The sequence below is a fragment of the Chelonus insularis genome, unplaced genomic scaffold (genome assembly GCF_013357705.1).
Source record: "Chelonus insularis isolate UGA/USDA-ARS -01 unplaced genomic scaffold, ASM1335770v1 contig_131_pilon, whole genome shotgun sequence".
In the NCBI taxonomy this organism is placed as follows: domain Eukaryota; kingdom Metazoa; phylum Arthropoda; class Insecta; order Hymenoptera; family Braconidae; genus Chelonus; species Chelonus insularis.
Window position 1 is genome coordinate 262,494 of NW_023276372.1, and position 24,423 is coordinate 286,916.

The 24,423-nt window shown below is 25.4% G+C and overlaps 2 protein-coding genes across 7 annotated transcripts; one reads left to right on the top strand and one right to left on the bottom strand.

The window, feature by feature from the left end:
- The first annotated feature begins 155 nt into the window (after positions 1-155).
- Positions 156-19,975, top strand: KCNQ (KCNQ potassium channel). 6 transcript variants are annotated; one of them, XM_035092699.1, is made up of 17 exons: positions 184-306; positions 8,480-8,888; positions 10,490-10,705; positions 10,785-10,919; positions 10,990-11,072; positions 11,250-11,425; positions 11,806-11,928; positions 12,124-12,234; positions 12,313-12,500; positions 14,559-14,740; positions 14,914-15,045; positions 15,446-15,516; positions 16,115-16,242; positions 18,426-18,522; positions 18,675-18,973; positions 19,121-19,302; positions 19,433-19,975. In XM_035092699.1, the coding sequence occupies exons 2-17, from the start codon at positions 8,650-8,652 to the stop codon at positions 19,597-19,599; spliced, it is 2,529 nt and encodes an 842-aa protein (XP_034948590.1). In that variant the 5' UTR covers positions 184-306; positions 8,480-8,649; the 3' UTR covers positions 19,600-19,975. The 6 variants fall into 6 exon arrangements, with proteins under 6 accessions (XP_034948616.1, XP_034948590.1, XP_034948582.1 ...); XM_035092691.1 differs by lacking the exon at positions 184-306 and adding an exon at positions 954-1,504; XM_035092717.1 differs by lacking the exon at positions 184-306 and adding an exon at positions 954-1,504 and having other exon boundaries at positions 19,439-19,975.
- Positions 19,958-22,545, bottom strand: LOC118072769 (pickpocket protein 11-like). The gene is made up of 6 exons (XM_035092876.1): positions 22,388-22,545; positions 22,040-22,232; positions 21,821-21,966; positions 21,607-21,750; positions 20,858-21,494; positions 19,958-19,993 (listed from the first exon to the last, which is right to left on the bottom strand). Exons 1-6 carry the CDS (start codon positions 22,525-22,527, stop codon positions 19,958-19,960), a joined length of 1,296 nt encoding a protein of 431 aa, XP_034948767.1. The 5' UTR covers positions 22,528-22,545.
- Positions 22,546-24,423: the final 1,878 nt, after the last annotated feature.

Genomic DNA, 24,423 nt, shown 5'->3' on the forward strand with positions numbered 1-24,423 from the left:
GAGTATGTTCTATTTAAAACTTTAGTCTACTTTAGTTTTACGCGGCATTTTGATATTGTTAGTTGTGAAATTAAGTTAGTTGTGTATAGTTCAACATATTTTATTATAATTATCATGAATAATTTTCTAGCCATTAGAAATGTTTAAACATTTCGTAATAATATTCATAGTAAAACGGATTCTTTAATGTGATTGGCATGTCAAACATTAGTGAATTGTTAATTAAATATTTTATCAACGAGAAATATTTAATTGTTGTGAGTGTCATGAAATGTATACAGATCATTTTGGAACAAATTATTACTGGTAAGTATTTTTTATAAATCTTTTCTATAAAAAACATTATCTGTTAGTAAGAGAATTTTTTTTTTCCTCTTAAAAAAGTATTTGAATTACATCTTTACTTTATTTATTTTTTTTTTTTTGTTTGAAAAAAAGAGAGTTGTAGTAATAAAAATAAAAGACAATAAAGAAATAAAACTCATAGAAAATAAGGTACCAAGAGGGTAGAAGGTTGTGTCAGGATAAGTATAGGAAACACGATGTAATTATTATGTAGGGGAAGTTTGAGCGGGCGCATGAGAAAACGCGTGACTCTGGAGAGAAGGAGTAGAGGAAGAGGATAAAACGCCCTCTCAGTAAAAAAGCAGAAGGATTGAGGGCAGTAGTCGTCTGTTTGACGTGATCCCGGTGTGCATGTTTTCATCAGTGCTTTAGTTACATTTGTTATTACGATTTAATACTTTGTTTATTTTGTTTTTTACTTACAAAGATTCTAAAATTTCATTTCCCTCTTCAATATACATATGTACATATATTGATACATGTATATGTATATGTGGATTATTTTCTTTTATACTGCAAATGAAAATTATAAAATTTTTAACGCTAATAAAACGAATTATTTATATAAAATAGTTAAGACTTGTATCATTTGATGGATAATAATTTTTTAAATTTTTGTAATAGTTATAATGATGAAAAGTAATGAAGAATTGTGAAATAAATAAACAGAAAAGTAAATAAATAACTTGATGAATCCGGTCAGCCGCTTTGTTTATATAGCGTGTATGGTTAGCGGTTCAACACGTGCAACGTATGTTATATTGGTCAAAAAATAATTAATCATTTTCCCTCTTATATTTGGCTTGTAAACTTTGATGTAACTATTGCTGAATAGTCGATTGTAATGCTGGAATAGATACTGTGCCAAGTTAATCTCGCGTTTGAAGAAAAAAATTAAATAAAAGTTCGCGTTTTTGTATTTGATATTTAAAAAAAAAAAAATTAAATAGTGTAAAAGTATGTACGAATAAAGTAGAAAATAAATAATTTTAAGTGATAAAGAAATGGTTTAAAAAATCGGACAAATAATGTAACGAAAAATTTAAAAAATCGGAATATTTTGTCAGAAAAAAAACTAAGTGCTTCAAGCGCAATGACCGGAATTAAATTAATGAGGGAATGGAAAATCTTTGGTCTTCGAGAGCTTGTAGTCGCGTAGGTGAGAGTCTCTAAATTCAATTTTTACTCTAAATGTTTTCTTAATTTTTCAAAATTACCTATGCATGATTTTTATTGCATGATTATTTATAGAAGTTTAAAATAGTTTAATCATTTAATTACAGTCGTTTTTGCTTTAATTTTAATTCAATTATTTTAGATATTTTTTTTTGCAAAGAAAAAAAAACCAATTTCAAGTTTTTAATTGGTTAATTAATTCTACTTTAATATTGGGAAATATTCGAGACAATGTTATTCAACATGAACAATAAATCTTTAATTTTTTACGTGAAATCTAAAATGAGTTTTCGATGCATATTTTATTAATTGTAAATCATATAATAATAGCGTTTATAATGTTTAACTAATTTCAATAAATATAACTCGTTAATTTATAATACGTCTACAGAAAATTGTGTAAAAGTGATTAAATCTTGAAATTAAAATTGAATGACTTTTTTAATATTCAATTATATTATCTAATAAAATTACAATGGAATTACGAATTTTAAAGATGATAGATTGAAACTAAAAGAAGCTTTAAATAAATTTCTTTTATTTTATTTATTTGAATAAAATAAAATTATTCGTTTGTAGAATTATCGAAAAAATGGTCTCTCGTGTAATAAATATCTATTAAAAAACTAGAAAATTTTTTTTTTAAAAAAAAAAACAAAAAATTCTTTAAAAATAATTAACAAAATTCCATATGATTGGCTTAGAAATTTTTTTCGTAATATTTAAAATTGTAATTTGAATTTACAATTAGTAAAATAAACAAGGAAGAAATTAGTATGTTTTAGATCATCAAAATAATATAAGATGTCAATACAAAATTTTTTTTTAAATTCATAATATTATAATAAAAGAGAAACAACTTATTAGGTTACATTTATAACCTATTAGTTTATTTATAAATAATAATTTCATATATATTTGTCATTCGTCATCATGTGTATTTTTATTATTTTAAAGTTGACTTTTACAAATGCATATGCATAAATATAAAATAAATGTAATGAATTATTTAATGATTGCAATCACAAAAAATCAGGAGTCAAAAAAAATATTCGATAAGATTTAATCTTTTGGGAATAGAATTTTTCAAAATAATCACATGTTACATATATTTATTTTTAATATAAAAAAATTTATTAGTATTTAAAATAAATATTAAATGAATTTGCAGAAAAAGTCGATTACTAAATATTACATGCATTCATGTAAATATATATACATACATGCAATTAATAAATTCGATTGAATAGTAAAAAAAAATGTTTATTCCACGTTAGCTAAAAATACTTTTATTTGAAGAATATGTGCTCTAAAAATCACTGATGTTTATAGAGTTAAGGTAGAGCATGAATTGGAGGCGATAGACGTGAAAATTTAAGCGATAAAACAAATCGATTGCTTTCAGCATTATTCTCTGACGTTTTGCGCACGTTATATATTATTATGTGATGTCATAAATTTAAAAGTGATTTGAATAAATAAAAATACGTAAAGTAAATAATCCATTTGATTGGTGGCAATATTATATTATGATATAAAATATTTTGAAACCTATTATTTATTTATGTTTTCACGTAACTGGCTCGTCACCTCCTCATTGTTGAAGTAACAAATCTCAGCAGGGAGAAAATTAATGAATCTGTTGGTTCAAAGTACCCTACTCGACACAATCGATATCCGTGCGCGCGCGCCCATCTTCAACAAAATGCAATTTGTTGCGAAAAAAGCTGATATTTTTTTATTATAAATCCGCTAAATAATCTCAAATTATTATTATCATTTTTTTAATATTATAAAACCATTCCACTCTTATAAAATCGATTTGTACAATTTCATTAAGTAATACATATAAATTGAACGGATAGCTCAATTGTATGGGAATTTTTCAATAGTGAAATTAAAAAGGTTTTTTTTTTTTTTTTACAAGATATTGTAATATAAATAAACGTCATTTCAAATATTATATATAAAAAACAAGATTTTAGCTTTCAATTAGTATCGAATAACAAGGAGTATGAATCGAATAAATCCTCGATAGTACAGAGTAATTATATTTTCGACGAATTTAGATTTTATTCGGTAAGATTAATTATGTAGTGTAATTTTCGTTTATACTTTTGTCTTAAAGTCAAACTTTAATTTGAAGAGGAAATTTTGATACGCATACATTATAATTTATTTATTTTGATGCACTGTAAATCGCAGTTTTTCAAAATGCATTATTTTAATGCGGATAAGTGTGTTAAATATGACGTCACCCATTTGATTAATATTGTAGTCACTTTTAACGCAGATCTAAGTGTGTAAAAAGTAACTACAATGTTAATAAAATGGGTGACGTCATATTTAACACACTTATCCGCATTAAAATAATGCATTTTGAAAAACTGCGATTTACAGTGTGTTAATTCGCGTACACGCAGAGAAATGTATTGAAAATTACTGTGCACATTATAAAAATTACTAAACTGCATAGTAATTTTTACCCTCACTCTGCAGTGTCACCAAATTACCAAACATATTCAGGGTAATTTTTACTATGCATTTCTCTGCGTGTACTTCGTCATTCAAAAACATAGGGAAAAACATTGTAACAGTTTCAATACAATAATCGTCAAGTATTTTATCATTCCATCATTTTTAATTATTTCGTGAGTAAGTAGTTTTTAAAACAATGCAGTATATGAAATTCATTTTCCTTAAAATATTAGTTCTATTGTATTTTAACTTGAGATAATTTTCATTATTAAATGTACTTTTATGATATAAAAAATCCAATCAGATCGAAGTATTTTTGAAAATAATTTTATTGTCAGATATGTCGAGATTTCATTTGATATGTTTAATAAATATACCATCTTACGTATTATCTTTGAAAATTCATTTTTTTACAGTTTAATATTACTAATTAATCATTATTGATTAGTGTAAACAGTATATCAAGAATGAAAGTCAACAAAAATATTTATATTATATATCCATTGTTATTTTATTTTGAAAAAAGATGTATAATCATCATCATTGATACCAATTCAAGTTAATAAGATTGTTAAAACTGAAATAGGGTGGTTTTATCAGCTATACCATAAAGATATTGACATTTTGATAAAAAGTCAATGAATGATGATTAACATATTTGTATCGTTTTTTAAGCATAATAAAACAGATTTTATCCACGTTATAAATCCAATTAAATAAAAAACGAATGAAACACGTAAAAGGATATAAAAAATGCTTTGTTAATGTCTATAAATGACATATATTTAAGAAAGAAACATTATTTATAAATTCTTAAACACAAAATTTATAGATGAATATCTATATATAAATAAATGTAATAAATACAAGTAATTATTTATGACATTTATTTATTATTTATAATTATCACCGTAATACTTATCGTGGTAATTTTGTAAACTTAAAAATTATAATATTTTTTTGATAAACAATTAACATTTTATTAACACTAATATTTGATAAGATACTTTTTAGGAATAAAATAATTTCAATTACGACAAGTAAATAAATATTCAATAATTACCAGTGCTAATTAATAATTTATCTGATATAAGTATCTAGATATTGCTTTTTGGCGGCGTTAATTTAAAAAGTTCCATATTTTTTATATTAAAAATTCACTTTGTTTATTTTACTTATTTTACGGACAAAGTCTTGAAAGGTGTACACTGTTTAACTTTTATTATACATTACTATACTTTGTTTTCTTAAGTATGAAATGGGACATAGAGGTCAAGTAGAATTAAAATTCATTAGTAGAAAAGAATTGTTATGAATTTACATGTATTCTTATTCATTAAAAGTAATTGGAAAGTATGAGATTAGAAATGATCATTGGCGTACATACATATTTATAATATTAATTTCAAGTTTAAAATTACAAAGTTCTTTATTACCTCAATATTGAAATGCGTAAACATATTTATTGCGTGAAAATCAATAAACAATCGAATACTGGTCTCATATCAGAGGTCAACTGCACGATCGAATCCGTAATCATGCGCAGTTCTGTTGTAGGTCACGCCGTGATTAATAAATAAATAGTTACCTGACTTTTAAGGCTATGACAGGTGTCTGAAGAGCTTTTAAGCTGACAACATGAATTGATGCACTTTTTTGAGTTTCTTCTGCTCCTCATAATACCCTTCGAATATAAATCATATTTTAAAAATTTCAACAGTTCATTTTTACGAACTGATCTTGATTTACAATCATATTAATAAATGTAATACATGCTAATAAATAGTATGTCATTTTTAAAATCAGACACTATTATTTATTAATACCTATATGGACATTATAAATATATGTATATATATAGGAGAATGTGGTGCAAGACAAATTTTTAAAATTTTAGTAAATTAGTAGGACAAATTAAATCCCATAAAGTTGTCCAAAAAAATGTTTACATTTATATAAAAATATAAATTATTTTTCGAATGATATTATTTATGCATATTATATATTATAATATTATTATATATTATTATTATTACATATTATTATATATTATATTATTAGGAAATTTTAAATCTAGAAATTTGTTTTGTACCGAGTTCCTCTAATATTAGGTAAACATAGTTTCGGTACTTCAAAATAATCTAAGGTTAATAGAAATAAATATAATTATTCTATTTCCTAATATAATATTATTAACAGTTATTGCTATCACTAGTTTATCTTTGACGATTCACTTTTTACCATCGGTTCTTTCTTTTTTCTTTCTATTAGCATTAGTATTTCACTTCAAAGCAATCGTATATGTTTCTTTTTTTTATATTTTCCGATTTTATTGCTCTCACACCTCATTCTATTCCTGAGACTTGTTAGAATTAACCAATCGATATTGCCCTAATTTGTCAAAGAGCTTTGAAGAGAAAATGCCTCGTAGTCGTTGTGAAAAACACGTCAATGACTTCGTGCTCCAAGCATCTACTTCACTTATTCGTCTAAACTACCACTATTCATGTCAAATTTATCAATTATGTAAAAGGGTTATTTAGTCATTTAACTATTTTATTTTATTATTATGATTTTCTTTATCATTATAATCATTATCATACAGTATTTATGAAATTATTGATCATAAATATCATAAAATATGTCACCATATGAATATATATATTAAAAAATGATTTATTTAATGAAATAAAAATGGTTATTATAATTATAAAAATCGATGGTTCTTTTATTGAGACATTTATATATTTATTGAAATGTACGTCATCTTCATAGAATTATCCTGTTCGTGACAAAGTACCACTCTATTATTTCTACTAATTGTACTTAAGTGACATAACCAGTTCTAGAATTTATCTGACTATTTTTTTCTATTTGATAAAAAGAATATATATCCTTGAACTTTAGATTTTTTATCACTGACTGTCAGATTGGAATTATTAATTATTTAAATGAACAATTAAATATGTTATATTTATATCGCAAATTCAAGTAAATAATTAAACTTAAATTTACAATTAATAATAATGAAATAAGAAATAATGTCATTGTTTTTTAACTGTCTACTTGTATAATGACATTTGTTTTTCATTACATCTATAGTGTGAAGAGGGATAAATGTTTTTTTTCTCGTTGACTTGAGAAGTTGATAAAAAAATAAGAATACCTGTCGAAGAAGATATTTCATTTGTATGTATAACGTAGTTACTATACACTCAAATGTACATGAAAATGTGTAGTATATATATGTTTATTGGGATACACACATAGAAGACTAACACATAGTAAGTTGACAGGTAGCACTCAACCGTGAGTGCTTTATTCGCTTCTATTGCCGAACCAGCTAATTGGATGAGAAAATTATTCGCAGAACAATGGCAAGCTCAAACCATTTTTGATTGTTAAAGGTTACATAGTCGTAGTCGGTCATATATTTTTCAATAATATGTACGTATTTTCTTCCCGACAATTCAGTAATACATTGTTATCTATATTGAAAACAAAATTATTTTATTTAATCGAATAATTATACCATAAATTGGAAACATTGTCTAGAATTAAATTTAAAAAAATTGCAGAATAAATTTATATAAATAATATTTATACAAACAACGTAAGTATCTTATTAATAGTCCGTTACTATCGTCATTATGATATAAAATAAATGACATATAGACCACAGATAAAAAAAAAAAGTTTATTGTTGAATAGATATATATATATATTAGCTTATTATCAAGTTCATTGCTTTGATGTCTTGATTGACATTACTTGAACTGGAAGAGCAGTTTTTTTTAAACAAAAATTTAATAAAAGAACTCTCTCGCATGCTTTTATGATAAAATTATATTCTCAAAAAGTAAATTACATAAAGACATGTAATTAATTAAAATTTTGTATAGGGATGAAATAAAATGCATGTATTGATGTTATATTGTTTCATAAATAGAAATAAATGAGAATGAATTTAATGACATTTATGAGTAACTCAGGATAGATTAAATTTGTCTACGTAAAACGTCAAAATGTTTAAATTTATAATCGATACATGATAGTTTTTCGAAACCCAATAAAAAAATTTAAATATTTTAATTAATTTTTTTTTTTTTTTTTAACAAAACATTTAAGTAAAAAAGAATATTCATCAAAATTTCAGAAACTTTATCTATTTTGAGTTTTGCATAAAGATTAATATAAATTGAAGGAACCACATGTGTACCAATACTTATATTTTTATAAACAATAATAATATAATATTTTATATAACAAAAAATGATTTTAAAGAAACTCTTGTTGGTATAGAAAATACATGATTATTAAAACGATAAAAAATATAAAATGTCGAGAAAATTGTTTTAGATGGCAATATTGAATAAAAATAATTTATGAAAGACATGTACATAGGTGGTTTTCTCGAGTTCTTAATGTTGAAAGATGTAGAATGGAGAAGATAGTTGGGTATTTTTTCTTCATTTTACAGATGCAAGCATTAAGCTACAAAGAACAGTTGTATTACAAGAGATGAATGATAAAGGTGGATCTAAAAGAAGGATCAGATGACAATTGAGCGGTGAGCTGTGTCAGATTGACCCTAAAGGTGATAGATAAACGTGGATATAGCTATGTAGAGATATACATCACCATGAAACTATGTTTGCAATTAATTATTGCCCAGCGATAATGACGTTGGAGCCACTTTCGACGGGTGGCAGTCCAACGTTGCTACATCGTGTTTTCCTCACCCCAACGAATTTCGTCTTACACTCCTCAACGGCCTTCCAACCAGACTCCAAGATTCGCGACTCTAAGTCTTTCGACTTCACATCTTACTGCACGACTTCGTCTGTAAGATTCCAATCTCTTAACATGGTGGATTCAAAAACTATCAGGTATTCATTCATAAGTACCTGATGATGTATTTCAATCATTCAAAATACCTAATATTGATCCCCATTTCGAATATTTTAACTTTTATTCATCTAATAAATTGATTGTTTAGGAAAGCTAACAAATAATTTAAAATTATTAAATGTTTGCAAACTTGTAACTTATGAAAAGAGAAATTAAATTTCATGTCCAATTAGTGATGATAAACGAAACAAATTTTTACTACAAAATGATTTCAATTATTTGGCCAATTTATTAACGAAATCTTTTAAATAATATCAAAGAAGAATTATTTAAAAAATAATTGGATAATGATTTGATGGTCTTCAATGAAGCATGCTTTTTTATTATTTAATATTTACTGGTACAGTATCATTATTTCATATCTAATATTAATAAAAAATATTTAAATAGTTTTAAATTAAAAAAAGAAGTGAATTGAATTATTTTTAGTTTTTAGTTAATTTAAAATTAGATCAAATATTTATGAATATTATATTTAAAGCAACAAACGTAGCGTTTTGATAGATAGATAATTTTGATAAAATTCCATCCAATGCATGACTTTTATTTCATTAAATAGACAATTGATTTATTAATTAAAATTTTTTAATCACATTTTGTATATAATCATTTTCAATATTTTCATCATTCTAGTTTATTTTATATTTAATGAAGTTACAAATTTTCACTAAATTTTGTGTTAAATTAATAATTAACGTTACATTTTTTAAATGAAATTTCTTGATCACATTTAAATAAATAAAAATTTTCTATCGTTGTGACAAAAAAACGGTCTGTTATTTTCAAAAATATTTATTATTATTTTTATGTGAAATAAAACCACGATAATTCCCTTCAAATTAACATAAGAGAAAACGATTAACAATTATTATTAATACATAGGGCAATACAAGGCAATATGGCTTTTTGAATTTTAAAATTACTTATACACATAATAATATAATTTTAGTGATAAGCATATTTTTAAATCAATGTTAACTTTCGTATTAACAGCTTCGGAAAATCTGTTTTGCCTCACTGAGTTATCAAAAATCGAAAAAACCATCTTGCCCCGTATTCCCTCATATTATTTATTCAATATTGCATTTAAATTTTTCAATTATAACCTTTGTTTATAATTTCAAGTAATTTTTTCGGCAAAATATATGTATTTAATGAGTCGCATTTACCAATTTTTTCTGTAGACTCAACAATAACTAATGTAAGATTAATATAAAAACAAACTTCAATCTGTTATGAGATCTGAATATTGTTTTTTTTATTTAACAATTCAATAAATATATTGATCAAAGGAGAGTAAACATACGTTAGGTCAGACGTGTACATATTAAACGATGATAAAATTCGATATAAATTCAAGTAAGACGACTATCAATAATATGCTTGATATTTTATTGATAAATAACTAAGTAAAGTGATGTGAGAAATTTTATAATGACTTAATAACTGAATAACGATGAAGAATTGATTGCAAAAACCGAAATTATTAAAACCATTTTATCAGAATAATTGGAATAAATTTCTAATGAAATGATTTATTGTGAATATTATTTAAAAAAAACGTATTCTCTTTATTTAGGGACATCGGTGAGTGCACCGTTAGTCCTGGCAGAGGAAACGGAGGAAGAGGAGGAAGAGAAGGACGCTTAACAGCGCCGAGAATGTCATTATTAGGTCGTCCAATAAACTATAGGGCGACAAGAAGAGATGCCCGGTATCGTAGACTCCAGACCAACTTCTATAATTTTCTTGAACGGCCTCGAGGCATTTATGCCATCACCTACCATATGATTGTGTAAAGCTTTTTATTTTTATTATTTCGAATATTTCAATTTACACTAAAATATCAATAAATAATTTTTGCAAATATATAGATTTCTCATGGTCTTCATGTGTTTGGTGCTTTCGGTCTTTAGTACAATAGACGAATACGAAAAAGAAGCTGGAATGTTACTTTATTACATGGAGCTTATTGTTTTAGTTTGGTTCAGTGGCGAGTTTTTTTGCAGGTAATTGGCACAGGTAATTTGTCCTAACAACAATAAAAGGTTTACAAAAAAAATAACTTTCTATTTGAAGGCTTTGGTCGTCAGGATGTCGGTCACGTTATCAAACAGCTATTGGAAGACTAAAATTTCTTCGACGGCCATTTTGTATCATAGGTAGTTTTTTTTTTATTTTTAATTATCACAAAGAGAATTATATATTTTTAAATAACATTTGTGTAGTTTTGATTATTTTATTTAAAAAAATAATATTCATTGGAAGATATTATTTGATGAATGCTTGATTGAGATTAATATTTATGTAAATAAATATTAATTAAATGTTTATTTTAGATATAATAACAATAATGGCGAGTATTGTAGTACTTGCTATGAGAAGCAGTGGTCAAGTATTTGCCGCAAGTGCTCTTCGAGGTCTTCGATTTTTTCAAATACTTCGAATGGTTCGTATGGACCGACGTGGTGGTACTTGGAAGCTTTTAGGTAGCGTCGTTTATGCTCATCGTCAGGTATCCTTAATTGGTTAATTATTATTTTTTTTTACTAATTATTTTCAAAATTAATATGAGATTAAACTTATCAATAAAAATTAGTTTTATCAATTTATTTCATTGTTAAACACTTTTTATTATCAAGTATCTGTTATTAATATTAACTCTAAGAGTATTTATAAATTAATTATTCTATTTCTGTCAACTAATTAAAAGAAACAAGGATCAATTATAATTCTTAAAACAATTGAAAATAATCGAGTAAATCAAATTAATAAAATTATTGTATAACGTCATTAATTACGAATTAATCTTAGGATAATTAAAATTTTTGTATGAATAAAAAAAAATGAATTAATAATAAACATAATTATAATTGATAATGGTTATATAATTAGGAGCTCTTCACCACTCTATACATTGGTTTCCTGGGATTAATTTTCGCAAGCTTCCTAGTATACCTCGCTGAACGTGATGACGAACACTTTAATAACTACGCAAAAGCTTTATGGTGGGGTGTGGTAAGAAGTTTCACTACTCTATAAACTAATAAACAAATAGATGATGAAACTAATAAATTTTATAAAATAGGTATTATGTCTATATTTATCTTGATATCTATTCGCTTATTTTTCTCTTACAAAATCATTCAAAATCAACCGTTTCAAAAACAAATAATAAGATTGATTAAAAATAATATTATAATTTATTTATAGATCACGTTGTGTACTGTTGGATATGGAGATGCTGTGCCAAAAACGTGGCAAGGAAAGATAATAGCATCTTTTTGCGCACTTTTAGGCATCTCTTTTTTTGCTTTGCCTGCTGTAAGTATTCCTAGACATTTCCTAGACATTAATTAATATCATTTTAAATGTAATTAATAATTAATCTATCGGATTAAGGGTATTCTTGGATCGGGTTTTGCCCTTAAAGTACAACAGCAACAACGTCAAAAGCATATGATTAGAAGACGTCAGCCAGCTGCTACTCTTATTCAAGCTCTTTGGCGGTGTTATGCAGCTGATGAACACAGCGTAAGTGTAGCTACATGGAAGATTCATCAGGTGATTTTGCCATCTAGTCCGCCTAGGTAAGTATACATACATCTTATTTTAACCGTTCACTAACTTCATAATATTATACCAAGAATAAACGAACTGAAAAATTCATTCAACCTCAAGTAAAAAAAAAATCTTACAACTTTTAATTATGTATATATTTTTCATCTGATATTTTACAATAATATATACATATATATATATATATTTATAATTCGAAATTTATCATTTAAATTTTGACAGTAATTTTTCAATTTTATCCATAACTTTGATTAATAATTTTACAAAATACAATAAGACTTACGAGAAAAGTTTTGAATTGTTTGGACAAGAATACAAAAAGGAATGATTTTGTTATGATCCATCTATCAAAAATATTTTTAAAATAATTTAAATTTTCTTATATTCAATTATTATAACTTAATCTTTTATTTTTGAAATATCATATAAATAAAATATGATATTTCGTTAATATTACTAGTAAGATATTGGATAATTATTAAATTATTTTAAAAATATTTCTCGTGAATGGATTGTCATCAAACCAACCGCATTTGACGGCGAAAAAATAAAGGATGTTTTTAAGTAAGTTTTATCGAATTTTTCTATAAATTTGAGAAATTTGTCGTTGGAATTTTGTAATATTTATATGACAATCAATGAATCATTTAACTGCTGTAGTTGTTACTTCAAACAAAATAATAAATTTTTCAATGACTTGACAATTTTGTGTTTATCTATTTTGATTTAAAAGCAAAGTATTGTTTAGATCTCTAGATAACTCAGATAATAATGATGACTACTTTTGTCAACAAAAGGTTACATGAAAATGAATTTCTACACTGATAGAAGAATATATTTGGTGGGACTAAATGAATTCATTAAAATTATTTTTCAGCATTTATTTGATACAAATAAAAATTTATTTGTAGGTAATAAATCTTCTTTGCTTAGCAATCTGATATTATTATATTTATAAAACCATTAACAATTCACACGAAATTGAATGGTTATCCCGAGTAAAAATGATTAGTTTTTGGGCGCGCCTGAAGGAGACCTAATTCAAGCCCAAATGATTTTTCAGGCTTTCAACGCGCCCAATTTAAGTCCACAATTCTTTTCCAGGCCTAAAACACGCCCAATTGAAGCCCAAAAATATTTTTGAGGCCCATAATGCGCCCAAATCAGGCTTAAAAATGTTTGCAAGCCTAAACACGCCTAATTGAAGCCCAAAAATATTTTTGAGGCCCATAATGCGCCCAAATCAGGCTTAAAAATATTTTGCAAGCCTAAACACGCCTAATTGAAGCCCAAAAATATTCTCGAGGCCTAAAACACGCCCAATTGAAGCCCAAAAACATTTTTGAGGCCCATAATGTGCCCAATTCGAGCCCAAAAATATTTTGCAGGCCTAAAACGCGCCCAAATCAGGCTCAAAAATATTTTAAAAATCTAGAAAAGAAAAAGAAATTGTCATAAAAACTTATCATCAAATTAACTTTGGTGCTACAAGTTTACATTTGTAATAATTTATTGTCATCATTGTCGAATATGATCTTAGAAAATGGGCTTGAATTGGGCGCGTTTTAGGCCTAGAAAATATTTTTGGGCTTGGATTAGACGTGTTTTTAGGCCTGCAAAATAGTTTTAGGCCTGATTTGGGCGCGTTATGGGCCTGAACAATATTTTTGGGCTCGAATTGAGTGTGTTGTGGGCCTAGAAAATGTTTTTGGTCTTCAATTGGGCTCCTTTAAAATTTAGGCCTGTAATGGGCTTCTTTTGGGCCTATTTATTTTTACTCGGGTATAATGTAATTGCTCGTTGAGCTATTGTTTAAAAGAAAATATTAATTTTAATAATTACGAAACCGTTATTTTTTATTTAAAAATTTTCAATAAATAAAAGTTATTTCATAATATAACCTAACATTTAATTATGCTTTCTTTTTCAAATAACATATTTATTAGCTGCTAATAAATTATGTTAGATAGAAAGAAATACTTCTACCAGTGTAAAAGGACCTTTGTTAAAATGAATACATATGTTCAAATATAATGACATACGGTCTTTCTTTCCTTATTAATTTGCAGTCGTTTATCGTCCAGTTTCAAACACAACGCATCATTTGTCAGTCGACTACCGACAATTCGTCGCCATAAGAGTACCTCGCTTCATAGTCCAAGTGCTCACAAATTGACACATCACAACTACCAACGTAGTACTACTGCAACTCGTACATTTACCGATCTCATTTCTTCAGCAGAGAATTTAGGTCAGTTATAGTCCATTTTAATTTTTTTTCCTTCAAGTAATAATTATATTGATTTACTTGAAATTTCAATGAGTACTACTATTGTAATCATTGTGCGTCAATATCTAAGGATTGACGGATGATATCGATGGAACACATTTACTTTCCTCATGTCGATCCATTACTGTTGATAGGAGTTAACAACCATCAGCATGGCATCATTTGTAATGATAATAATGAATCTTCTATACCTTCGAAAAATCTTAATGCCAGTTACTCGGAAGATTCAGTGATTGAGACGTCATTATCGAAAAAAAATTCAGATGGTAATTATAATTATTACAATAACTAGGAATAATAAAAAATATATAAAATATTACAATTAAAAAATAATATTTTAATAAAAAATTTTCAATAATTTTCTCGATGTCGTATTATAACATTTATGAAATCAAACAATGCTATGTATATAATATTATTAATTATTAATTTCAAATTTCAAATTTTTTAACTAGTTATTTATAGTTTATATGAAGGTTAACAAGCTATTTAATAGTTGAGAAATCATAAAAATTTTTTGTACTGCTATTCAACTATTAATTACAAAACTTTTTCTCTAGTATAAAAAAATAGTTTTAATTGAAAATTAAATGAGCTATATCACTTTAATATATTAAATGTTATAATATTTTCTACTCAAAAATCTTCAAGATTTTTTATTTATAGATGAAGATGAAGAACCTCGTTGCGTTCACTTGACTAAACAACACAAAACTGCAATTCGAGCTATAAGAAAGGTTAGTATTCAATAAATATTTATAAATAAAAATTAATTTAATTGGTTCTCATGTGGATAGTTTTATCATATATTTATAAAAAAATTTCTTTTACATTTCAATGATATTATTGACAAGAAATTACAATATCAATTAATCAAATGAACTTTGTTAAAAAAGTCATAATAATTATTGAATGAGCTTTCGTAGCTTTTTTTTTATAATATTAATCACAATATTTGATAATATTAAACTAAAAAAACTAATAAAAATTTGAAATAAATAATGATTTAATCAATACTTATGAAAAGTAGGAGTTACATCAAAAGAAATGCCTATTTAAGAATAGAGATGACAGAAAGTTAAATATTACCAATATTACCAAATTAATGAGTAATTAAGAGAAATTTGAAGGGTGAATATATAGTAGGCATATATAATAAATAAACAGTAGATCTAACAAGATTAATCATGAGGATGTAATATCATAAAATAAGGATAATATGTGGAAATAAATGATTAATCAAAAAATCTTAAATCACGTGGTTTAATAGTGTGCGAATACTGTCTAGTTTGTGGTATAACTGATTGATTATGCGTATATGCTTGTCGCTATTAGATGAAGTACTTCGTGGCGAGGCGCAAGTTCAAAGAGGCTCTGAAGCCCTATGATGTAAAAGACGTGATTGAGCAGTACAGTGCAGGACATGTTGACCTCATCAGCCGCGTGAAAAATATTCAAAATAGGTATCGCTCAGCACATCATGACCTCTGTTCGTTCGCTATTAATAATTTTATTCGTAGTAATTTTGTGAATTGTCATATTGTTTAAACATAACATAATAATTTACTCAAAATTTTTTACATGATAAATTTATTGAAAAGCACTTTTTATTCAGTTTATTCATTTATTTATCGATAATATTAATTGACTTATTATTATTTATGAGACGAAAAAAACTATATTACAAAAACATACTGAAAAAATTTTTAAAATAATTATTTTTATTGATTTCTATATATATTTTTTTTCTATTTAAAATATTTTTTTAATTTAAAAAATCTTTATTCTAATACACTCAAAGTGTTAATTATATTAATTTAACTACGTTTTTTTTTTTTTAATATTTTAAAACATTTATTTTGAATAAATAAATTTATCATAAACAAAATTTATCTGATATTAATAATATTTTTTGTATACATAAATACACAAGATAAGATATATTTAATTAGTATTTGGTCCTATATACTTACTTACGAATTTTATTTGTGCATTAACTTTATTGATTCTTCTACTCACCAACTTTCGCTCATTCTCAGTTGAAATGACAATACATAGATAAGATAAATACTTATATACTATTTCTGGATAATAGATAGTAGCATTCTGTTCATTCGTCTTTTCTATATTTTTTCGAAGGAATCTTCTCAGGCACATTTGTATCTTACGTCTCACTTTTTCCAGACAAATTTAATGTACTATATCGTAGTATCTGTAAATGCACAGTTATTTCGATGCACACTTGGATTTGATTACGTTATGTCTCTATAAAATGTTACGGAAATTCTTCGCATGGTAGACTTTGATATTTTTACTACTACTTTTTTCTTTAAAATATATTTAAAATTAATTATTTGTATCAACTAAAAATATTATTGATATTATATATCAATAAAAATCCATTGATATAATTGGTTTCTATGACAGTAAAATCTTAAGCAAAGAATTAAAGCAATTAATGTTAGTTTCGATTTCTATTGTTCATATGATTGGTTGTTGTGGGGAAAGCAAAAATTGGTAATATATTTAATTAGTCCTAAACATCATTTAAACACCACGAAACGATTCATGAATTAAAAATTATTTTTTAATAAAAAAACAAATTTAGATGAATTGATAAAACAAAATTCTAATTATCTCTATTGAAATAAATTTGCAATAAAATATTGAGTTGAATAGAAAATGATTAGAAAAAATATTTGTATCCAACACGGAAAAATTGTATGCTGTTATCGCAGCTCAAATGGCTTGTGGCTCGCAAGAAATTTAGAGAAGCTCTGAAACCTTACGATGTCAAGGACGTGATTGAACAGTACAGCTCTGGACATGCGGATCTACTAAATCGCGTCCGAAATCTGCAATTCAGGTACCTTGAAAAACGAGTGTACCTTTACATTAAATATCTTTCATATACACATATATGTATATTTATTTAATTATAAATAATCAAGTGGTTGCGTCAAGTAAAAGAAAACATTCAAAAAATAATATCAACAGAGTTAATAAAATAAAATTTCAATCAATTATATTCGGGCTCACATAGTAAATTATTTTATTTATTTAAAAAAAATTAAGTAAGTAGTATTATGATAGAATTTATTTAATATTCTATTTAATTTTAGTTTTTTTTTTTTTTAAAAACCAATAATCAACAATTTAGATATAGAACATATACATAATGAATTATTGTTCCAAATGAAAGTTTTAATAAGTCAATAATTACCATAGTAATAGCACATATTTTATTATTATCTGAAATATAAAAATTTTTAAATCTTTCTTGCTTTCTAGATTTTTTTTAGTCGTGCGTTTCTCTGTCTCACCAATTTAATAATTAATATCTATTGATATTTAAATAAAAAATAAATTGCCACTCGCACATAGCTTTTTTAGAATTTTTGATTCGCATCAATCATCACATTGATGTTTAATTTTGTCATGTGCACGTATATTGATATCAAAATCATTAAATGTCACTTATTACAATTTTATTCACCTTGAATGTAATATTGTGATGTTTAATAATTAAACAATGTGTTTGGCTTGACTATAATAATGGAATGATTGATAAAATAAGTAAGGAAGATTAATAGTAAGATGAAGAAATAAATTGGATTTGTTTTAATTTTTTGTTTCGTTGGCTTAGATTAGATCAAATACTTGGAAGACAAGGATCGAAAGCCAGGGACGTGTATGTATCAAAAATCAGTCTTGCATCAAGAGTAGTAAAAGTAGAACGACAGGTAATTGGATACTTGATATTTTAGTTTAATTTCGTTTTAAATTAATAGAAATGATGGTGATTATTTTGTTTTAAAAATTTTTTTAGTATTTTAAATTTAAATTTGATTATTCAGTTAATGTATATTTCATATTCTATTGTATTGAATTTTAGGTTGATGATATTGAAACAAAATTGGATCAATTAATTGAATTATATGCGGAAGATCGTAAACGTTTTTTATCACTTCCATTGCCGAAAGGTGATTCTTCTCATGTACCTTATTCACCATTGAGTGTAACTGAAGAAACGGATGTTACTGTTTTAAAGCCAATTCTTATTGATAAACAATTATCAGAACCCAGTTCTCCTACTTCAAAAATACTCCGAGATCCTAAGCAAGTTAAACCACGTCAAATACATCGAGGTTATTCAGATCTTGGAACTAGGGTCAAAAAACGAGTCACTCTCAGGTTTATTTTTTTCTTTTCAATTTAAAAACAAAGAATTTTCATTTTCATGCTAAAAATAGACTTTTTTTTTTTAATTAAATTCTTTTGTATTGTTAATTTTAAAAAATTTCTTTCAACTTATTTAATTATATTTGGGGTTACAAATAGCTCGACAACATCGCACTTGATACATTTAGATGAAGCAATGCCAGCCAAATCTTCAACAGCATACTCCTCGACATCATTATCACCTTCCAAAGAAGATGGTGTTGTGATTATTGTGCCTACTCTTTTAGACAAATCTGACCATTCTTTAACTCATCGGATATCTAATCTAAATGGTGATTATGGTAAATAAATATTATTTTCTCGTTTAAAATTTAAAATATATCGATCATTAAAAAAATATTTAAATTACGTTTTTATTAATTACATCAAGACACGTATCTATAAATAATTAAAAAACAAAAAATGTTAAAGTTACAGTGGAATGTGATCCCAATAGAATAGAAGGATCTGACTACAACACTGAAAATGAAACGGAAGATACTTGTGAAGAAGTTGCTCTTCTTAACATTTCCGATTCTCCACCAACTATTTTACCGAGTTCCATTGATCCTGGGGGTAATATTGATCAGATAAAGTAATTAATTACGAAGCCGACCAATGAGATTAGTGAAATAGATTTACTAGTGGTATTAGTTTTACATTATATAATTTAGTTATTTAAAAACGGAAAATAATATAAATTTGATCCTAAATAAAATAGCCTCACACTATAAAATGATATTACTTTAAAAGAAGCACTGATAATATCCAAATAAGTCTGTGAATCGCGAAATATATTTATATTACAGGGACAATATAATGTATCACTTACAATACATAGAATTTTAAACATGTAAAAAAAATGAAAAAAACAAAAAAAACGGCCTCTCATATATTTATGTCAATTTTAATTAGTCCATAAATATTTTATTTATATTCTTCATCATTGTGTCTGTATTAAATACGTGTACTTAATTCTAGAGAGATATGTATCTAAAACAGAACAAAATTGTATTATAATTTTTATCATAACTGTAGGTAGATAATTAATTTGAATAAAAATAATCTTTCTAGAATTAGTATAAATATTTGATTATTAAAAATTATGCAAGAAAATTTCATTTGAATTGTTATAAAGTCTTTTTAAAAAAAATGGCAACGATCAAAATGACCATATAAATTATAAAAATATATTTTAAAATTAGTTATTGATTAAAATGAGTTAAAAAAAGACGCATAATATTATAAACCGACCATTCAACTTTAAAACAATTTTTGATAGAATATATAAATATATAAATATATATATATATAAGGAAAAAGTTTATGAAATCATAAAATTAATTATACAAAACTTGCTACATTTTGACAAGCAATCGCACATCAGAGTGCTAATTTATTAAAAATATATATTATTAAATATTAATAATTATATTTAAAATCAAAACAAAAATATCGTACAAGCTTCAATAGACCAATCTACACATTTACTATAAATAAAAACTTTAAATTCAATGATAAAAATAGTGATTATTATTATTATTTTAACATGTGTAATAATACATACCTATGAATTTCATGTGACAATTGTCACTTTATGTAAAAAAAAATAAAGCATCATTATTTTTCAAAATTATCTGTTATAATTATTTTTTCACATTCAAACATATTTAATTTATTTAAAATAATATATTATATTTTACTTGATAAGGTGTATAATCGATTTTTTCTTCTTCATCATACTAGTAAAATGATGTTTTTATATTCAAAGAAGAACAAAGAAGCAAACTTTTTTTTCTTTATCCTTATGTGATATATTAATTAATTAGTGTAGTCATAATAAATAACAGGTAGGACTTCAATTTTTTTCTTATCGTCTTCGAGTTTGATTTTTTCAATAACTTTATCTTCGTTATCAATAATAGCACCACAATATAGCCGTAAAGTAAAATAATAAATCATTTCAAAAGTTGTGAGAATAGAGTAACCTAAGAATAAACCCATAATACCACCGAACGAGACAATAAGGTCAAGCCAACCGAATCGTACCTCTCTCTCATATTTAACTTGAGGCCATTTGGTTCTAACTGCTGTTACAGGTGAGCTTTTAATATTCTCAAATCCATAAGTTATGTGTGCACAATGAATATAACACTTAGAAATACATTTAGGTTTTCGTAATTTTACAACATTGGTTGATAAACACGAATATTGTTCTAAAGTACATTGATCTAATTTGCTTTTACTATAAAACCATGGCAAGCATTTACAGATACTTCGAAATGTGTCTTGCATACATTTAAAAACACATTTGTTATACGTGGGACCTTCATCAGAAAATACACAAGCACGTTGAGATTTAGTTAACATGCGTAAGCCATCAGAAGCTTCAGTTATTTCGATTATAATATCAAAAGTCGTATTTTCTACTGGACGATAAGTTATTGGTGTATCTCGTAGTGGTATATCATCTTCTAGCTCTTGAAAATAAATACTGAAAAAACATATTATATTTAATTTTAAAAAAGAAAAATTATCTTCTCTTTATCTTATTAAAATTTTAATATTATTTTTATAATTTCATTTTATCAATTTTAAAAATTTACTTTAATTTTTTTTGATGAAGAAGAGCGAATGATAAGTTCATGTTTGGTTGATCTTTAATTAGTGGTAATGCTGCACTTCGACAACAAATTCCAGCTGGAGTTAAAATTTTATGAAATATATTCTTGCAAGGAACAAGATTACCTCTATAACATAAAAACAATCAATAAATGACTATAATTTTTAAAATTCAATAATAAATACTATTGATATCACCTATCAATACAATCACCAACAACGTTGCTGCAACTTGGAGTCCTTTGTAGAAATACATCACTCAATGTTTGTGTTAATTTAGGTAATGTTACATTTAATGGCTCCCAATTCCAATTATAAAATTTTTGGTAAACATCTGTCAAATCCTACGCAGAAATGTTTCATTTCAATTAATGCCAGTTGTAAATATAGTATTATAATTATTGATATTAAAATAACCTTGGAAACTTGCGAAAGCTCTAAATAATCAGATGTCATGCAGAGAACAAGACTTGGTAAATTAATTGTCAATTCATCAGTTTGAATATCAATTCCAGTAATAGTCGGACTAGTTTGAAATCTCTCCCAAATGATGGCAATAATTACCAATGCTCCAATAAGTGAAGCTATTGTACAAATTAACCATATTGCTCTATAAAACAATTTTTATTAATTATATTTATTTATTTAGGTAATATTAAAGTGAATTGTAAAAATCCTCTTAAGGGTATACAGTGAAATATTAATAATAATACTATATATTTATTTATTTATTAAATATTTTTAATTAATTCATCATTACACTACCTTTCCCAAGTTGGACGATTTGGATTAACAAAGTAAGGAAAACCAGCAAGAGTATTTTCTCGAAGATACTCTTTGCTACGTAATTTCAAACTTTTTCGTAGTTCAGGACAAGAAGGAACATAACGCAAATGACGTAACATTATACTCAACAACTGTACTCTTGAACAAATACAACAACATTGAACATTTCATTTGGCATAAGCAGTTGAATATTATTATTTTGATTAATATCACATAGTAAATGATACATTCCAATTAATATTTAACTTGTTATTCTGAAATCGCATGATTTTATATAACCACACGAAAGAATATAATCTGTTATCGTAACAAGTCGAAGGTTTATTCATGCAACAAAATTGATTTCGATAATGTTGAGAAGAATAGAATTTATAAATGCTACTGATTGAATTTACATATTGTTTTCTTCATTATTAAAATTAATTGAATAATATTTTTTAATTTTTATAACATAAATATCATTATAATCATAATATACCATTAAAATAAGATAGTTTTAATCTTTATATGAGATGCTTATAAAAAATTACACCACCCATACTTTATTACTCCAAAAGTGTTTGAATTATCAAACAAAAACACCATATGTGCACATACCTCGAAATTTGTTTTATTATCTTTACATTTAATATGTAAGTTAAAAAATATTAATACTATAAAATAATAAAGAATTCTCGTTCATTTATTAATATTATTTGAATTTTTTTTCACCCCTACACCATTAATTAATCTATTAATTAATAGCTTAATATCTGTATCTACTAGGATAACTTGATTGTTGGCATTAATGAGAAGAGTAATTTTAATAAAATAGTATAATTATATGGACCAACATGAAAAAGGCTAAGGAAATTAAAAAAAAAAAAAAAGGCTTATTGTTTATTTAAAGAACAAGAATTTCCGTCCAACAGATTCTATTCTGTCTCTATACTATTCTTGTCGCCAGGTGTAAAGCTGTAACGCCATATAAACATTCCACTTTTTACTGTCGAAGCCGGCTGGTATACACTTAAACTATTAATTCATCTCTAAAGTTCTTTAAAATCTACATATACAAATACGAGATCCCTTTGTCTGTTTTAATTTTTTTTTTCCTTATGTATTTTTTTTTTTTTTCAACATATTTATTTAATAATTTTCTAACCGGTGACTGACACCCAACACGCGACATTTTGTATGCGTGTTTCATGGAAAAAATATTATAAAATATTTATGTTTAACATGACAGTAACATAAAAATGCATCTATTTTTTAAAATTGAATATTATCAAAAATTAAATGAAGAAAAAAAATGAATTTTTTTTTTTTTTTAAATAAGATTATTTCGGATTTACAATTTTCTTGTTCATTAGGTAATCCATCACGAGTATCTTAAGGATACATTCGTATGTTATTATTATTTTTTTTATTCTTAATATGATTTATAATCATAAACTACCGTGTTACTGTATCCATCATTGTGTCTTTCGCCCACGCCCTAAAGTATTCACCCTAGCTTATTCAGAAATCTGATGACTAGCTAATTTGTACCAAAATCCAACTGCCTTATTCATTTAACAACTTAACTTATAAACAACAACTAATATACTACTCAATTATTTTTCCCCAAACGACATATATATCAATTAATTTTTTTTTTCTTTTCTATAACTACACATATCAATTAATAATAAAATAAATATATTATTAAATGAAAATTGACTTAATCAGCGATATAAATAAATAGACTATGAAGTATGTTTAAGCGAATAGTAGATACACTTTAAAAAGTATTTTTAGGCAGTACACATTTGTAAAGACAAACTGGCCATTAATTTAAATGACCTTCGATAACCAGTTGAAGGTAATCGTGTTCATGACTCACTAATTTATTGTTTACACAAGTATTTTCTATGCCAACAAATTTTATGTATCAACAAAAGTCATTGGACTCTGGTCAAATTGTTTGATTATTCATTACAGATTAGAAGAAAAAAATTTTCGTCTCAATACTAAAATATATTAATATTAAATTC